This window comes from Notolepis coatsorum (genome assembly GCF_963971535.1).
Source record: "Notolepis coatsorum genome assembly, chromosome: 12".
Classification (NCBI taxonomy): domain Eukaryota; kingdom Metazoa; phylum Chordata; class Actinopteri; order Aulopiformes; family Paralepididae; genus Notolepis; species Notolepis coatsorum.
Genome location: NC_140176.1, coordinates 101,102,189 through 101,118,486, shown reverse-complemented (window position 1 = coordinate 101,118,486; position 16,298 = coordinate 101,102,189). Strand labels below are relative to the sequence as shown.

Here is a 16,298-nt window from a genome sequence, read left to right as displayed (position 1 = left end):
ATTACCAAAAATTACAATACAACATGTATAGATTATGGCTAGTTTGAATATAATGATATGGAACACCGGGGGAATAAATAACCAACTCAAACGCAAAAGCGTGCTCACACTGATGAAAAATAGTGGACATTGCTCTGCTAAGCGAAACGCACATTCTAGAGAAAGACATAGATAAATTAGCGGACAACACATACCATAATATTAGTCACTCTTCTATTGGTACGAGAACTCGGGGTGTAGCCATAGTCGTTAAACGTAAGTTGAATATTGTACTAAAGGGAGTATGGTCTGATGTAGAAGGTCGGATAACTATAGCTAAGATTGAACATAAGAACAGGAAAATAGCGTTGGTAGCGGTATACGCCCCAAATTTGTACGAAGAAGATTTCTTCACTACACTAACTAATGCAATGTTAGACATTCCCGATTACTCATTTATAATAGGTGCGGATTTTAATGCCATCTGGAACCCAAGGATGGACAAATCTTACCTCGCCTTTTCCAGCGAACAAAAAAATTCATCGAAGGCATTAAAGGATTGGTCGAAGATTACAGGTGTAAATGACTTATGGCGGTTACTTAATCCCACGACCCGAAAGTACTCTTGTCGATCTGCGAGACATAATACACTATCCAGAATAGATTATGTCTTTGCATCACAGAGACTATTTGATAATTATGAAGTGGAAATGATACCCAACGCACTATCAGATCACTGTTATTTACTCCTTAAAGGTACATTTGGTATACTATCCTCCCGAGCCCCAAGATGGCGATTTAACTCGTTGCTGCTTAATAACAAGGAATTCATTACACAACTCAAAGAAGCTCTTATAGTATTCCAACGGGAGAATGCAAACTCGGTGCAAGACCCCAGAATAATATGGATGTCGGTAAAGGGAATGATCAAAGATTTCACGGATAGCTTTTCCTCAAATGCGCAAGAATCAATGCACAAAACTGGCTGAGCTGGAAACGCTTTACTCAACGTTATTTAATTCTCTAAAATACAACAACTCAACTCGACTAGAGAATCAAGTTAACGTACTAAAAATAGAGATCAATGCCATATACAGACAACAATCGGAAATACAAATACGCAGCACAAGACAACAGCAGTACTCCCATGGTTCCAAACCCAGCCACCTATTAGCCATGCGATTAAGAATTAATGCAAAATTTGCAGATATAACTACCATTAGAGCACAACAAGTACTTGTAACAGATCCTGTAAAAATAAACGATACATTCAAAGAATTCTACTCCGACTTATATAAATCAGAAACGACCTTCGATCAAAACAAAATGGACACATTTCTTAATCAAATTATTCTCCCTAAACTTTCAGAGGATGACGCTAAACAGTTAGAAACACCGATCACACTAGAGGAACTCAAGATGGCCATAACCGCAATGCAAAGTGGTAAGGCTCCTGGAATAGACGGTTTCCCATCAGAAATGTACCTTTCTTGTTGGGACATAATTGGCCCCTTATTACTAAATATGATCTTATACTCAGTCAAGGAGGGGAACTTCCATAAGAATGACAATATTGCACTCATAACAGTCCTCCTTAAAAAAGACAAAGACCCCAACGAGTGCGGTAGTTATAGACCTTTAAGCCTCCTCGGAACCGATATCAAACTGTACTCTAAGGTATTAGCCATCAGATTACAAAAGCATATGACGTCTTTAGTTCACCCGGACCAAACTGGCTTCATAGGAGGCCGCCTGATCACTGAAAACATAAGACGAATACTGCACGTACTTGATGCCGACAAGGAGGACACCATACCTAAGGCGATGCTGTCCCTGGATGCTATGAAAGCCTTTGACAGGCTGGAATGGTCGTATCTATGGGCAGTACTAGAAAGGATGGGGTTAGGAAAAGGATTCATCGATATGATTAAAGTATTATACAAAGACCCATCGGCCATGATTACAACAGGCACAATCATCTCCAAAATCTTTCCGGTATCACGCTCAGCCAGACAGGGTTGTCCTCTTAGTCCCGGACTGTTCAATCTATCATTAGAGCCTTTAGCACAATATATAAGACAATCCCAATCCATAGAACCAATCGTAATCAAGGGCACACAACAAAAAATTAGTTTATATGCGGACGATGTAATATTGTTCATGCAAAACCCCAACACCACATTGCCTCATCTGCTCAAGTTGATTGAGGACTTTGGTGATTTATCGGGATTTAAGATAAATTGGCCGAAGTCGGCTTTCCTTCCACTTAACACCCCTGCAAAAAAAGATACAACCCTCCCAGGAGAGATACCGATAGTAAAACATTTCAGATGCTTGGGAGTGGAAATATTCCCCACCATAAGACAAACGGTGAAGCACAACTACACAAAAATCCAAAACAAAATCAAAGACGACCTTGATAGATGGGCAAAACTTAAAAACACAGTACAAGCACGGATATCAATAGTTAAGATGGATGTACTACCTAGAATCAACTTCTTCAGTTCAATGCTACCGTTACCCCCTCCAGAGGGTTACTGGAAAAGATTACACTCCTCCACATACAAATTTATTTGGAATAACAAACCACCACGTATAAAAAGATCCACCGCACAGAGAAATAAAGCAGATGGTGGCATGGCATTTCCAGATTTTTTCCTATATTTTAAGGCGTACACATTAAGTCCATTGACAACATGGTTTGACCCCCAAGCATTAGTATCCTGGAGAAAATTAGAAGAAAACATAGTAGCCCCACATAGACTGAAGGACATAGCATACACTAAACTACCAATCAAGCACTGTGAACGAAAATTTGGCCCCATAATTACTCATGCGATCCGGATATGGCGTGAATCACAAAAAAAATCCTAACCCACAAAAATGGCACAATCATACTCCCTTATTCAATAACAATGCACTCTTAATTGGAAAACGACCTATAAGATTCCCTATATGGGAAGAGCAAGGCATACACTCATTAGGGGATGTTTTTAACAAACAGGGTTTTTGTAGTGATAAAGAAATACGCAAAAAATTTAATCTCACCAAATCCACATGGCTTTTTTACAAACAGTTAGAGCTATGTTTGAAGTCTCACGGTGTTCCATTAGACAGACCAATTGAACACCACAGATACCACAAATTCTTCTACGAAAGAGAGACATCGAGAGGTTTTGTTTCAGAATTTTATCATCAATTACTAACGTCCTCGTATGAAACCCTCCAACTAGACTCTGTCTGGAGGAGGGATATACCAGACCTGGAAAATGACTTTGATTGGCAAGGAGCCTGGGCAAATGTCCGACTTACATCAAGGAACCCGGATCATCAACAAATCAATCTTAACTATATTCACAGGACATACTTGACTCCTATAAGACTGTGCCGAATGGGGCTTAAACAAGACTCCAAATGCTCCCAATGTACAAATGGGGACGAAGGGACATTTATGCACATGTATTGGGACTGCTCACCAGTTAAGGCATTCTGGAAAGATGTGACCCAACAAATATCAAAACTCGTATCTTGGAATATACCTGTACACCCCTCGGTATTACTATTGAATGATGTTTTTGAGTTTGCAGTGAATCCACAGCTAAAGAGATTGGTTTTATCGGGTATCACAGTAGCTAAAAAGCTGATCGCATCACGCTGGTTTCAACCGGAAAAAATGTGCCGTAAAGTTTGGTTTCTTACATATCTCGATGTAATTTACCATGAAATATCTACAGCAAGAATTCTGGGTCTCAATGAATCCAAAATGTCAATGTGGTTAGAAGTGGTGGAGAGAATAAAAGCTAGCTTATAATGGTAGTGTCTGGTTAGGTGCGAGGGATAGTGGAGGTACTTCTCAAGGTGGGGTCCGGGAGGGGGGGGTTCGAGCTGGAGCATATGTGTGTAGGTTTTTTAGATAACAGGTATTAGGGGTATATCTTATATAAGACAACTAACTAAAATGTGATCTCATTGGATGTGCCCTGACAATTAATGCTTGTATATCTTATCGTGTGTTGTCATGTTTGTTTATATGTTTGTTTAAAAAATAATAAAAAAATAAAATACAACAAAAAAAAGATATGAACCGATTAAAAAAAACAATCCATTTCGACAATGTTGACTGCAAACAAGTCATTGATAAACGACGGGCAGATTAGACACATAGCCATAATTTAAAACATAGATTATGCAGGGCGGTCAGGTGGCGTAGCGGAGATTGCGTTCGTCACCAAACGCCGGAGACGCTGGATTCGCCTGTTCGAATCCAGCTCACAGCTCCGGCGTTGTCACCAGCTTGGCTGGCCGTTCACACTAATACAATTGGCAGTATTAGAGGGTGGGAAAGCTGGCGGGGTGGGTCTGGGTCGTTGTAAACAGCGACTCCTACAGTTCGGTCTGGGCGCCTGCTCAGCGCGGATAGGATCTAAGGGGGGTAGTGTGATCCTTCCACACGTTACACTCTCTCAGTGAGAGTCCGCGCTGCCAGGTGAAAAGAAGCGGTTGATTGGCTAGACGTGTGTCGGAGGAAGCACGTGATAGCCTCCACTCTCCCAGACCGACTGTGGGGGGTAAGTGCGCAGCGACCAGGAAGGGGATTGGGAATTGGCATAACGACTAACATTGGGATGGGAGAAAATCTGAGGAAAAAGGAGGGGGGAAAATATCCCAAAAAAAAAAAAAAAAAAAACATAGATTATGCGTTTTTAACGCTAACATTGAAGTGGATGGTGGCATTCAAGGGGGTAAAAAGGAAAACAAGGCCGGCACTGATAGTGTTAAGTAAATTGACGCTCTTTGTGTCATTGTAAAGTTGAAAGCAAAATATGAAGGCTACATTTCCAGCACCTCTTTCTTCTCTTGTATTGAACTCATTGTGTTTTTAGTGGCTGTAGCAACACATCAGGTGTTTAATGAATTAATAACTACTTCCTTCCCCCTTCATCCCCTTCCCCCCTGACTCTTTTTTAAAATGTATTTATGCTTTTTCTTTTTTCTTCTATTTATCTACCGATCCTGTTGTTTTTTGTTGTTTTTGTTTCTTGCAAATGGACTGCACCTTCATTTGTATTTATTTCAAATGTTCTTACTATATATTTTATCTTATCTTTTTATATCTCTTTTTAAATCAAAATGTTTATTCCCTGCCTGGCTACCCAAGGGTTAAAAAAAAACTGGGCAGTACGTTGGATAAGCAGTGTTTCTGGTAGGCTTGGGCGGTATCCTTATTTTCAAACCGGCAAACCTTTATGTTATAATACCCCGGTGCACGGTATTTGACGGTATGACTTTCATTTTCATCCGCGGGGGGGGGGGGGGTTACGTGTTACCAAGTAAACAAATCATCGTCAGCTCTCAGAACGGTAGTCCTGCACCGGTAGAAGCTTGCACCGTTTTAGCGTTAGCATCTAGCCTATAGCCATGGCAGACTATTTGATTCCTTAAGGGCTAGAAATTGCCTGGGTTTTGGTCATATGCTCCCGAAATGCTCCCGTTGTTTGGCTACTTCTATGTGCAGTGAAAACTACTCGAATGCTTTATAACCTAGTCATTGATTTAGTTCAGGGTAATCTAAGATTAGCCGCAGAGCTAACACTACTTAACGTGAGCTAACGCTAGTTATTACATGGCGTTTTCACATTCGCCGAAATGCTTGCTTGTGATTGATCAATAGCCCCCCGACAGCGGTCATTATTTTTCAATAATGACCGCTGTTTTTTCAATAATGACCGCTGTGCGCAGCTGTTCGCAATCAAGCCCACTGACACACACTGTTTCAGTGCAATTAGACACTGCCGGTGTTCTGCCGGCGATGACGGGGGCGGAGCGACGAGCGGAGCCAGAACACAGCGGAGCGAACAGAGGCTGCCCGCGATAATAATAATCACTTTATTTGGGCTGACAGAGCCACAGAACAACTGCGATTTGTCAAATGAATTAGGTATATTGTTAGTAAGTTAGCCATGTAATAAGCGGGATAATGTATAGCTTTACTCGGTCATTGTCGCAAAATAATTGACCTTCACTGACGTTTAAAACACCTCGCCGAAGCGGCTTGGTATTTTAAACTACGTGTCGGTCAATTATTTTGCGACAATGACCTCGTAGCTATACATTATCCCTTACTTATTCAAGCTCAGTAGCTCACAGAGAGAGATAAACAGCTGACAGCGGATAGTACAGGACGGTACAGATACAATAAAAAGGCGGGTGGGGGCTGTTGTGTAAACCTTGTACTCTTTAGTTCACATATAATAATTTAGTTCACATATAATAAGAGACTGATTGCGCCACAACAACACTGCTCTCGTCACAACGCTTTACGGTATTTTCACAGCACTGTCGCAACATTACCGTAAAACGTGAACACTGTTGTGACCCACTCGCTCCACTAGAGCGGTCTCGCCCTCTGCTGGCGCGTGTGTGCACTACACTCAGTGTGTGCACTACACTCAAAAGTTTCAAGTTTCAAGTTTCTTTAATAGTTGTCATACAGAAGTACAGAATACTTTCATACAAAATGCTTCTTACTGTTACGCTCCAGAGACTGTGCTAGACAAGATAGTATCAAATAACATAGTATAGCATGTAATTTAGAAGAAGAAAATGAGGTCACAGTGTTCGGTATAGACATATGTACAATGTTCTGAGTTACCATATAATATACAATACTATGCAGTGTACTAATGTACAGTACTATATAGTGCAAAGCAGAAATGGGATGAGGTACAATTTAGGTACAATTTACAGTAAGGTGTACGAGTTGTAGTGCAATCCTTCATCAATAAATATAAAGTGTGGGGAGTGGGTGCTACAGTGTGTTTGTATAAAGTGGGTGTGTGCTATAAAGTGTGTGGAGTGGGTGCTACAGTGTGTTTGTTTAAAGTGAGTGTGTGCGTGTGGATGTGTGTGCTATGTGCGTTTGGTGGTTGTTGTTGTGTAGTGTTCATTGTTCGTTTAGCAGCCTGATGGCCTGGGGATAGAAGCTTCTTCTGAGTCTTTCTGTGCTCGCCTTGAGACTCCGGTATCGCTTGCCTGACCGCAGCAGTTCAAAGAGGCGGCAGTTCGGGTGACTGGAGTCTTTAATGATTCTCTTAGCCTTGCCCTTGCAACGCTTGTTGTAAATGTTCTGGAGGGTGGGGAGCCCCCCTCCAATTGTGCGTTCGGCTGAACGTGTCACTCTTTGTAGTCTGCTTCGGTCTTGTGCAGTGCTATTCCCAAACCAGGAGGTGATGTTGCCGGTCAAGATGCTCTCTATTGTACATGAGTAGAAGTTCTTAAGGATCTTCTGACTGACTTGGAACTTCCTTAGGCGCCTGAGGAAGTAGAGGCGTTGTCGTGCCTTCTTCACAACACTGTCAATGTGTGTGGTCCATGTCAAGTCCTCGGATATGTAGGCTCCGAGGTACTTAAAGCTGTTGACTCTCTCAACCGGTGCCCCGTCGATGCTGAGGGGGCTGTAGTCCTTGACCCCCGACCTCCTGAAGTCCACAATCATCTCCTCAATCATCAACAGTGAAAACTCCGTTTCACTGTTATAGAAACTGAAGCGCATCTGTGATTTTGACGGTGACGGACGGTATTGAAAATCAATACCGTAGGTATTTCTAAATACCCTGGTATACCTTAATACCGTCATACCGCCCAAGCCTAGTTTCTGGCTCAGCTAATTTATTAATCAAAGTAAAATTTCGAGGGATCAGCGATGCTGAACCTCTTGCTAATTGGTCTGGACTGGAGACTTCAAACCCTGACTTCAAAAAGTATGTTGTTTCCCCCCCAGTGGCTAAATAATATTTCAGACTAAATAATAATATTAGAGAGCCATCACCACCTCGAACTCTAACATGCACCAATAACTCACCCTCCCCCTCCTCCCACACTGTGCAACATCCTACCCCTCAAGTGCAATATCCACAGTGCAATACCCACCCACTACTGTCTGACACTGTGATTGTTATTTTGTATATTGTTATTTTGTATAGTGTACAGTATTGTAACATTGTTTTATTGTATAGTAGTCCCAAATCTCGTTGTATGCAAATAGGATGACAATAAAGTACAATCTAATCTAATATCCAAAGAAAGTTACAACACACTCATCACCACCGCGGCTGCAACTGGTAAAACACTCATCGTCTCCGGCCCCTTTCCATCTCCGAGATACACAGACATGATCTTCAGTCGCGTAAGGAGCCTCCACATCTGGCTTAAAGGGGAACTATCTTATAAATGGCCTTTTTGAGTGTTTAGCATTGTTTCCTAGCTATGTGAACTTATATTAATATGATCTATGTCTCAAAATTCTCATATTGGCGCATTCTTCCAATTCTCCTCTCACAATATTCACCCTCACTGAACTGAGTCATTTGAAAATGTGATGATATGTGATGTCAGAAAGACACCGCTGCATGTTAATGTTGAGGTACAAGATGAGCTCCACACAGTGGCTGGACCCTGACCAGGAGCCCACACAGCCTCTCTCTCCACACGGCTCAAAACGGCTCGAGATCTTGAGGTAGAAAAATGCTGTTTTTGAGGACTTGATTAGAAATACAAAACAATGAATAAAAAAAATATATATATTACAGAGGTGTTCCATAGACTCACAGGAATTGTGTAAAAGTGCCCAAATAGTGAATGAAATAGCAAAATAGTTCCCCTTTAAGGCATACTGCATCTCCAAACACATCACCTACATTGACAACTTCCTGGCCTTCTGGACGAATAGAAATATCTTTGCGAAAGACGGTCTCCACCTTAAAGGGGAACTCCAACATTTTGGAAATTTGCTTATTTAACATCTTCCCTGGAGTTAGACAAGAAGATACATACCTTTTTTGTCTCTGTGCGTGCATTTTAGCTTTGGGAATAGACGCTCCGTTAGCATAGCTTAGCTTCATCACTGGAAGTGGGGTAGGGTTAGAGCCTTACAGTGCCTTACAGTGTATTGCAAGGTCTGACATTGACCAAACTTGATATGCATGACCTTGGTGGGCTCTAGGTCAACTCCTGAAAAGGGGGTCAATGTCAGACTTTGCAATCAAAAGTTAGGGGGCTAATAACCCTTGCCATAATTTCAGTGCGCCCCCTAACTTTTGATTGCAAGGTCTGACATTGACCCCCTTTTCAGGAGTTGACCTAGAGCCCACCAAGGTCATGCATATCAAGTTTGGTCAATGTCAGACCTTGCAATACACTGTAAGGCACTGTAAGGCTCTAACCCTCCCCCACTTCCAGTGATGAAGCTAAGCTATGCTAACGGAGCGTCTATTCCCAAAGCTAAAATGCACGCACAGAGACAAAAAAGGTATGTATCTTCTTGTCTAACTCCAGGGAAGATGTTAAATAAGCTAATTTCCCAAAATGTTGGAGTTCCCCTTTAACTGGGCTGCTGCTCGTCTGCTCTCCCTCTCCATGGAGCTCACCCTGACGTCTCTCTCCTGCCCTGGTGCCCACGTCCTTGGATCAGAAAGAGAAAGCAGCAGGTGTGAGTGCAGCGGGGGAAGCTGCTAATAGCAGTATCTATCTACAGCGACACGGGTCGGAGGAAATCCCCACATTCATGAGAAGTGGTCTCTGCAGATTACACACACACACATACACAAACACACACACAAACACACACACATCAGTTTTTTTTTATACTTCTTGTAGTTTATCTACGTTTACATTGTTTGTCTTGTTTTTAACTCCACTGACACTTTGGCCAAGATCATTGTTTTAATCTTGACTGTTCTGTTTTTATGCCCTGTAAGGTGACCTTGGGTGTTTTTTCAAAGGCGCCTCCAAATAAAATGTATTATTATTATTAATATGTCCCCTTTTAAAACAACCCACCACACCGGGTATCATGACAACCTCTTAAGTCCCGCCTCCGTCTCTGTCCCCTGTCCGCGTCCCCCTGCAGGTGAAGTACAGTAGGATCTACCTGCGGGACACCACTCTGATCTCTCCCTTCCCCATGCTGCTGTTCGGAGGAGAGATAGACGTGCAGCACAGAGAGAGACTCATCTCCCTGGACGGATGGATTCACTTCCAGGTCAGAGGTCATGCACCTAGAGCTGCTCTGGGATTAGAGGAGTACATAGAGATGTATAGAGGAATATATAGAGATGTATAGAGGAATATAGAATAGTACATAAATATGTATAGAGGAATATAGAATAGTACATAGAGGGATATAGAGTAGTATATATAGATGTATAGAGTAGATATGTATAGAGGCATTATAGAATAGTCCATAGAGATGTATGGAATATAGAGATGTATAGAGGAATATAGTAAATGGCTGCTTTTTTTATATAGCGCTTTTATTCAAAGCGCTTTACAATTTTGTTTCTCACATTTCACCCATTCATTCACACACCGACGGCGGAGGCGACCATGCAAGGTGCCGACCTGCTCATCGGGAGCAATTAGGGGTTAAGTGTCTTGCTCACGGACTAGGGATGCTCGATATTGTCTTTTTTACCTATACCGATATTGTCCAACTCTTAATTTCCGATACCGATATCAACCGATATCAACCGATACCGATATATGTAGGGTTTTCAAACTGAAAACCCTCCAAAAAAATGAATAATTTCAGGTAACACTTTGACTGCCGGGACACGTCTTTAGACGTCTTTGCTGGCGATGCTAAAGTTGCCGGGGGACGCTGTACAGCGTCCTTATATCAATATTTCAAAAATCTGCGATCGGATCCATAATCTGCCTCCGCTGGCCTGAGAACCACCAGCAGGACCCACTGAGCTCTCTGGCGGTTCAGGAGCGCCATCTGGTGGCCGATCGCGCAACTGCTTAACAGGAAGCGCTGTAGAGGTTTTGCTAAATGTCCGTATTGCTTCCGGCCACTCGGGATAGCTTCCGGCACTGTAGCTCGTCACTCTACATAGCGATCGATTGCCAATAACTCGATAAACAACATGATTTGGACGTATATACCATTATACAAGCTGGAGATGGACCGGGTAATAATATATCCCATAATGATAAAATTTCTACTCGACGATGATCGCCCAACGGCGCGCGGATACTGGGGTGAGTTTCAGCGTGTAACGTTACCGTCTTCGATAATAACTGATATTATCAACATTTGACCCACATTAGATGATTGGTATAACGCTGCCCACGGAATTATAAACGCCCCCTCGCCCATCCGGTCAACATCAGATGACGTGTAGTAACTTCTAGAACCACGTCCAGTTGAAATCTTTTATCTCGCATCGATTGCTATCAAACTGTATTTCATCATCAATATAATGCATTTGGAGCTATAAATCAAGTTCTGGAGAAAGCTGCAGAAAACGATAAAAACATACTTATACTTTAGACCATATTTTACTATGAATATGTGAATGAAAAAGTTTAACGTTGCTACACAATGAACAATACATATAGGACTTTGAATGGGCCCTAATAATGGCAATGTAGCAATAGAATTTAAAAAGTTATAGCCCTGCAAAGAAGGGGACTTTCTCCATAGACAAATAGCGCTGGCAATCTATGGTATATCATGAATTTAACCTTAGGCAGCCAAAGTGTTAACATTACATATCTCTTGTTGTGGAATTAACACAACATTATGCATACTTTTGACAATAAATAAAATCAGAATTGTTCTTACTTGCTTGCCTGGGTAAATAAAGGTTATAGAAATGTATAAAAAATTGAAAACCGATACCGATATTTTCCGATATCACATTTTAATGCCGATATCGGCCGATAATATCGGACATCCCTATCAAGGACACATCGACACGCTGCTCGGGAGGAGCGGGAATCGAACCGGGAACCTCCGGATTGCCAGACGACTGCTCTACCTCCCGAGCCACTGTAGTAGTAGATAGAGATGTATAGAGGAATATAGATAAGATAAGATAAGAATAAACTTTATTGTCCCCGAGGGGAAAATGTACTTGGAACATCAGTGCTGCTTCATTCTGCGATAACGGTGTAAAAGAAGAAAAAAATCATTCATTCAGTTAGTAAAAAGGACTTCAGACAAATATGACAATACATAGAGACGTGCAACCATAATTCATAAGTAGGTAAACTAATTTCAAAAGCTTCATATTGCACCCTGCCCTAATTAAATTACCGGTACAACAGATTAAGACTTGGACAAGAAAGAAAGAGGTGACAGTCCACTGTTAGGTGGCACCTCAAAGGAATCGACCTCTAGTGTTATTTAGGAGCGCGATGGATGTAGGAAGGAAGGAGAGCTTGTAGTGGTTGCTCTTATATCTACTTGCTCTGAACCGTCTCCCTGAGGGAAGAACTTCATATTCAGGATATAGAATAATGAGAAGGGTCCTGTAAGATTCTCTGTGCCTGGCTGACCACTACTTTCTCAAAGATAGATTGGACGCTGCCATCCCATATCTCTTCAGGCTTTCTAGGACAGCTTTATGAAATGTGGTCATGATCGCTGTGCTCACACCAAACAGTCTGAGTCTACGGAGGAAGTGCAGTCGTTGGGCTAGTTTGGAACACAGAACATCAACGTGTACATCCCATTTCAGTCGATTATCCATGTGGATTCCTAGGTATTTGTACGATGCAACCTGCTCTATGTCAGTTTTACATTTCGATACACTGTATTGAATATACTTGTTTCTTCTCCTTTGGAATTATTCAATTCTGTATTGACGCTGTTACATTGATGCTACTTCACATGATGCTGATTCCGTGTGTCCTGCCCCCCCCCCCCCCCCCCCCCCCCCCTCCAGGCTCCAGTGAGGATCGGCGTGATCTTTAAACATCTGAGGAAGCTCATGGACTCACTGCTGGAGAAGAAGCTGGCGAACCCCAGGATGAACCTAGAGGGTAAACATTACACCGTGTTACACCATATTACGCCGTGTTACACCACGTTACACCATATTCCACTGTGTTACACCATATTCCACTGTGTTACACCATATTACACTGTGTTACACCATATTACACCACGTTACACCGTGTTACACCATATTACACCATGATACACCACGTTACACCATGATACACCACGTTACACCATGATACACCACGTTACACCATGTTACACATTGTTACCCCCCCTACACACAAACACATGTAACCATGTTACACCGTGTTACACCATGTGACACCTTGTTACACCATATTAGACCATGTTACACCACGTTACACCATGTGACACCATATTACACCGTGTTACATCGTGTTACACCACATTATATCACGTATATTCCATTATATTTGTTTTTTCCTTTACAGAAATAAAGACATTTCCACCATAAATGTATGCAGAAAATGCACAAATTGGTGCATAAGAAAGTGCACCAGAGTGCAGGAAATTAAGTGTTTGATGCTCAAAACGTCTGGGACCCCCGTTTTGAAACCAAACCTACGCCCTTGTTGTGATATATCTGCAAACGAAGTCATTAACCCTTTCGCTACCACAGTGGTAGTGAAAGGGTTAACCTTCTGTAGTGTGGTAGTGAAAGGGTTAACCCTTTGGTAGTGTGGTAGTGAAAGGGTTAAAGGAAAACTCCAACATTTTGGGAAATTAGCTTATTTGCCATCTACCCTGGAGTTAGACAAGAAGATACATACCTTTTTCTTCTCTGTGCATGCAGTAGGAGTAGGAAGACGCGCACCGTTAGCCTAACTTAGCGTCAGTCACTGGAAGTAGGTTCCTCCATTAGCCTAGTTCCCAACGTCTTCCTACTCCTACTGCACGCACAGAGAAGAAAAAGGTATGCATCTTCTTGTCTAACTCCAGGGTAGATGGCAAATAAGCTAATTTCCCAAAATGTTGGAGTTTTCCTTTAAGCTTATGAACTCTAGCCCTACCAAACTACACAGGGCCGCTTTAAGTGTATGAATTGCACAAGGCCTGTGTCTCTGGCTGGAACTGACGTCAAAGCCTAAAATAGCTCCTGTCATTGGGCCAAAAGATACAATTCTGCCTTGCTAGATCAACATCACCCCTTAACCGTGTAAGAGGAAGATCTGGCTCTGGACATTAAGGGCTTGCGTCCATCTACCGCATATTTCCAGCTGGAAAAACGCTGGCAGAGCACTGGGTAGTGCTGGGATGAAGCGCTTGCGGCGAGTTCAGAAGTTTTCAACTTTAAACGTAGGGAGCGGCCGCACAAAAAATCTGAAACGCACTGGAAGCCGACCGCGGCGCATTTCCTATAGGCGGCCGCTCCCTCCTCATTGGGAACAATTGAAAAAAGACGCTTGCGCCCAGAACAATTTGGTAAATGGACGCAAGCCCTAAGGTTGTAGAAAATAAACTGAAATGTAATGAATAACATTTTTCTAAACGGTTAAACCAGGTATCAGTTTCAGTTTTTTTTTCTTTTTTTTAAAGGACAGTACACATTGATAAACATTTCTGTAAATGTGTCAGTTTTAGCCAGTTGGCTAATTCGCAACTGTAGTCCTTTTGGCAAGATGTTATAAGACCGACCATACACATAGAACAGAAGCATTAAAAGTAAAACACAGTATTTACAACACAATCCAACATAATAATAAGAGCAATAATAAAATACACAATGAACTGATGTGATTACATGTTTGATTGGTTAATAACCAGTTTTTTTTTTTTTTTTTTTTGTAAAGGTGTGGTAGGTAGCACAGTGTCTTATTTCAGTTGGTAGGATGTTCCAGAACGGAGTGGCTCTGACTACAAAACACCTGCTCTAGTTGTTCAATCAACGTTTGATTTCTGTCTCCGTCTCCATCAGATGAGAAGACCATCCAGTTGATTCTAGACCTGATCAAGATGGAGAACGCTGTGTGACGTCTGACCACAATGGGTCGTATTATATATATATATATATATATATATATATATATATATATGTATATATATATATATCTGCTGTCGGAGAACCAGGGAACACCAGTAATGTTCTCATCCTACAGTACTGGACCGTACCAACTGCTCCAGCACTGTACTGGACCGTACCAACCGCTCCAGCACTGTACTGGACCGTACCAACCGCTCCAGCACTGTACTGGACCGTACCAACCGCTCCAGCACTGTACTGGACCGTACCAACCGCTCCAGCACTGTACTGGACCGTACCAACCGCTCCAGCACTGTACTGGACCGTACCAACCGCTCCAGCACTGTACTGGACCGTACCAACCGCTCCAGCACTGTACTGGACCGTACCAACTGCTCCAGCACTGTACTGGACCGTACCAACTGCTCCAGCACTGTACTGGACCGTACCAACTGCTCCAGCACTGTACTGGACCGTACCAACTGCTCCAGCACTGTACTGGACCGTACCAACTGCTCCAGCACTGTACTGGCTCCTCTATAATGGCCGACTACTCCAGTACAGACTGGATTGGACCGGTTTGGACTGGTTTGTTTTGGTTATGTGAGCTAAACGTGTTGCCTGCTCCATAAAGTTGGACCTACAAGAATCTGAAGAGGATTCTGTAAATGAAACGAAGCAGGACTATGATATGAAATGTAAAAGAGAATATTAGACCATAGGAAACCATTTCTTCAGCTTCTACTTACAAATTGTTGCCAAACATTGATGAAATAAATCTGTGTCAGTCTTAAAGGGTGGTGTTCTTCCTGGGGTCCTCACAGATATACACATACAAATATGAAACATTCAGTGTAAATCACTCATATATCACATACATAATCAATAGAAAATCAAACAAAAGGTCATAGGTGAATCCATTTCACCATACCTTTAAAAGAAAAACGCAAAGTAAACAGAAGAAGTTTAGATAACATGGCTGCAGCTACACTCATGCATGACATTGATTTCCTTCCGGATTATGGCTCCTTTAAGTTTCTTTTTGAAACTGTCCTTGTTTTCCATCCGTATGATATGTAATGGGATCCTATTCCAATATGTTATGGCTCTATACATTGCAGTTTTCTTTAGAGCATTGGTTCTAGGCAGAGGTAGAGTAAAAAATACAGAACGCCTGAGAGCCTCGCTGAGCGAGTTGTGTTTGATCTTCATTAACGTTTCACCTTTAAACTCTGACCTCCATCCCTACTGGTTTGTGATGAGCACTCACACACAAACATAGCTGTGACATTGTACCGTAACTGAAGATGTTGATAACATTGTTAAAACATATTCAGAAGAAAGATATTGGGCAATTCTTTCATTCCCGTGATGGAAATTCTCCAATGTATTAGTGGTCGACCGATATGGGTTCACCGATGCCGATAATTAGAATATAATGCCAATATTTATCTGACAAATCTGACCTCTTTAGTAGGTAATTATTATTTTTAAATCAACAAATGTATCAAACAAATAAATTGATTAAAAATAAAAAAGAGCAAATTT

General features: G+C 41.9%; 1 protein-coding gene across 1 annotated transcript in view; it reads left to right on the top strand.

Moving 5' to 3' along the window:
- LOC311238304 (ATP-dependent RNA helicase DHX29-like) overlaps positions 1-15,483 on the top strand; it is a 92,111-nt gene extending 76,628 nt beyond the window's left edge. The window contains 3 exon segments of the mRNA XM_084326329.1: positions 9,887-10,018; positions 12,711-12,807; positions 14,706-15,483. Of these exon segments, the coding sequence (XP_084182455.1) occupies positions 9,887-10,018; positions 12,711-12,807; positions 14,706-14,761 (285 nt within the window). The 3' untranslated portion in view covers positions 14,762-15,483.
- Positions 15,484-16,298: the final 815 nt, after the last annotated feature.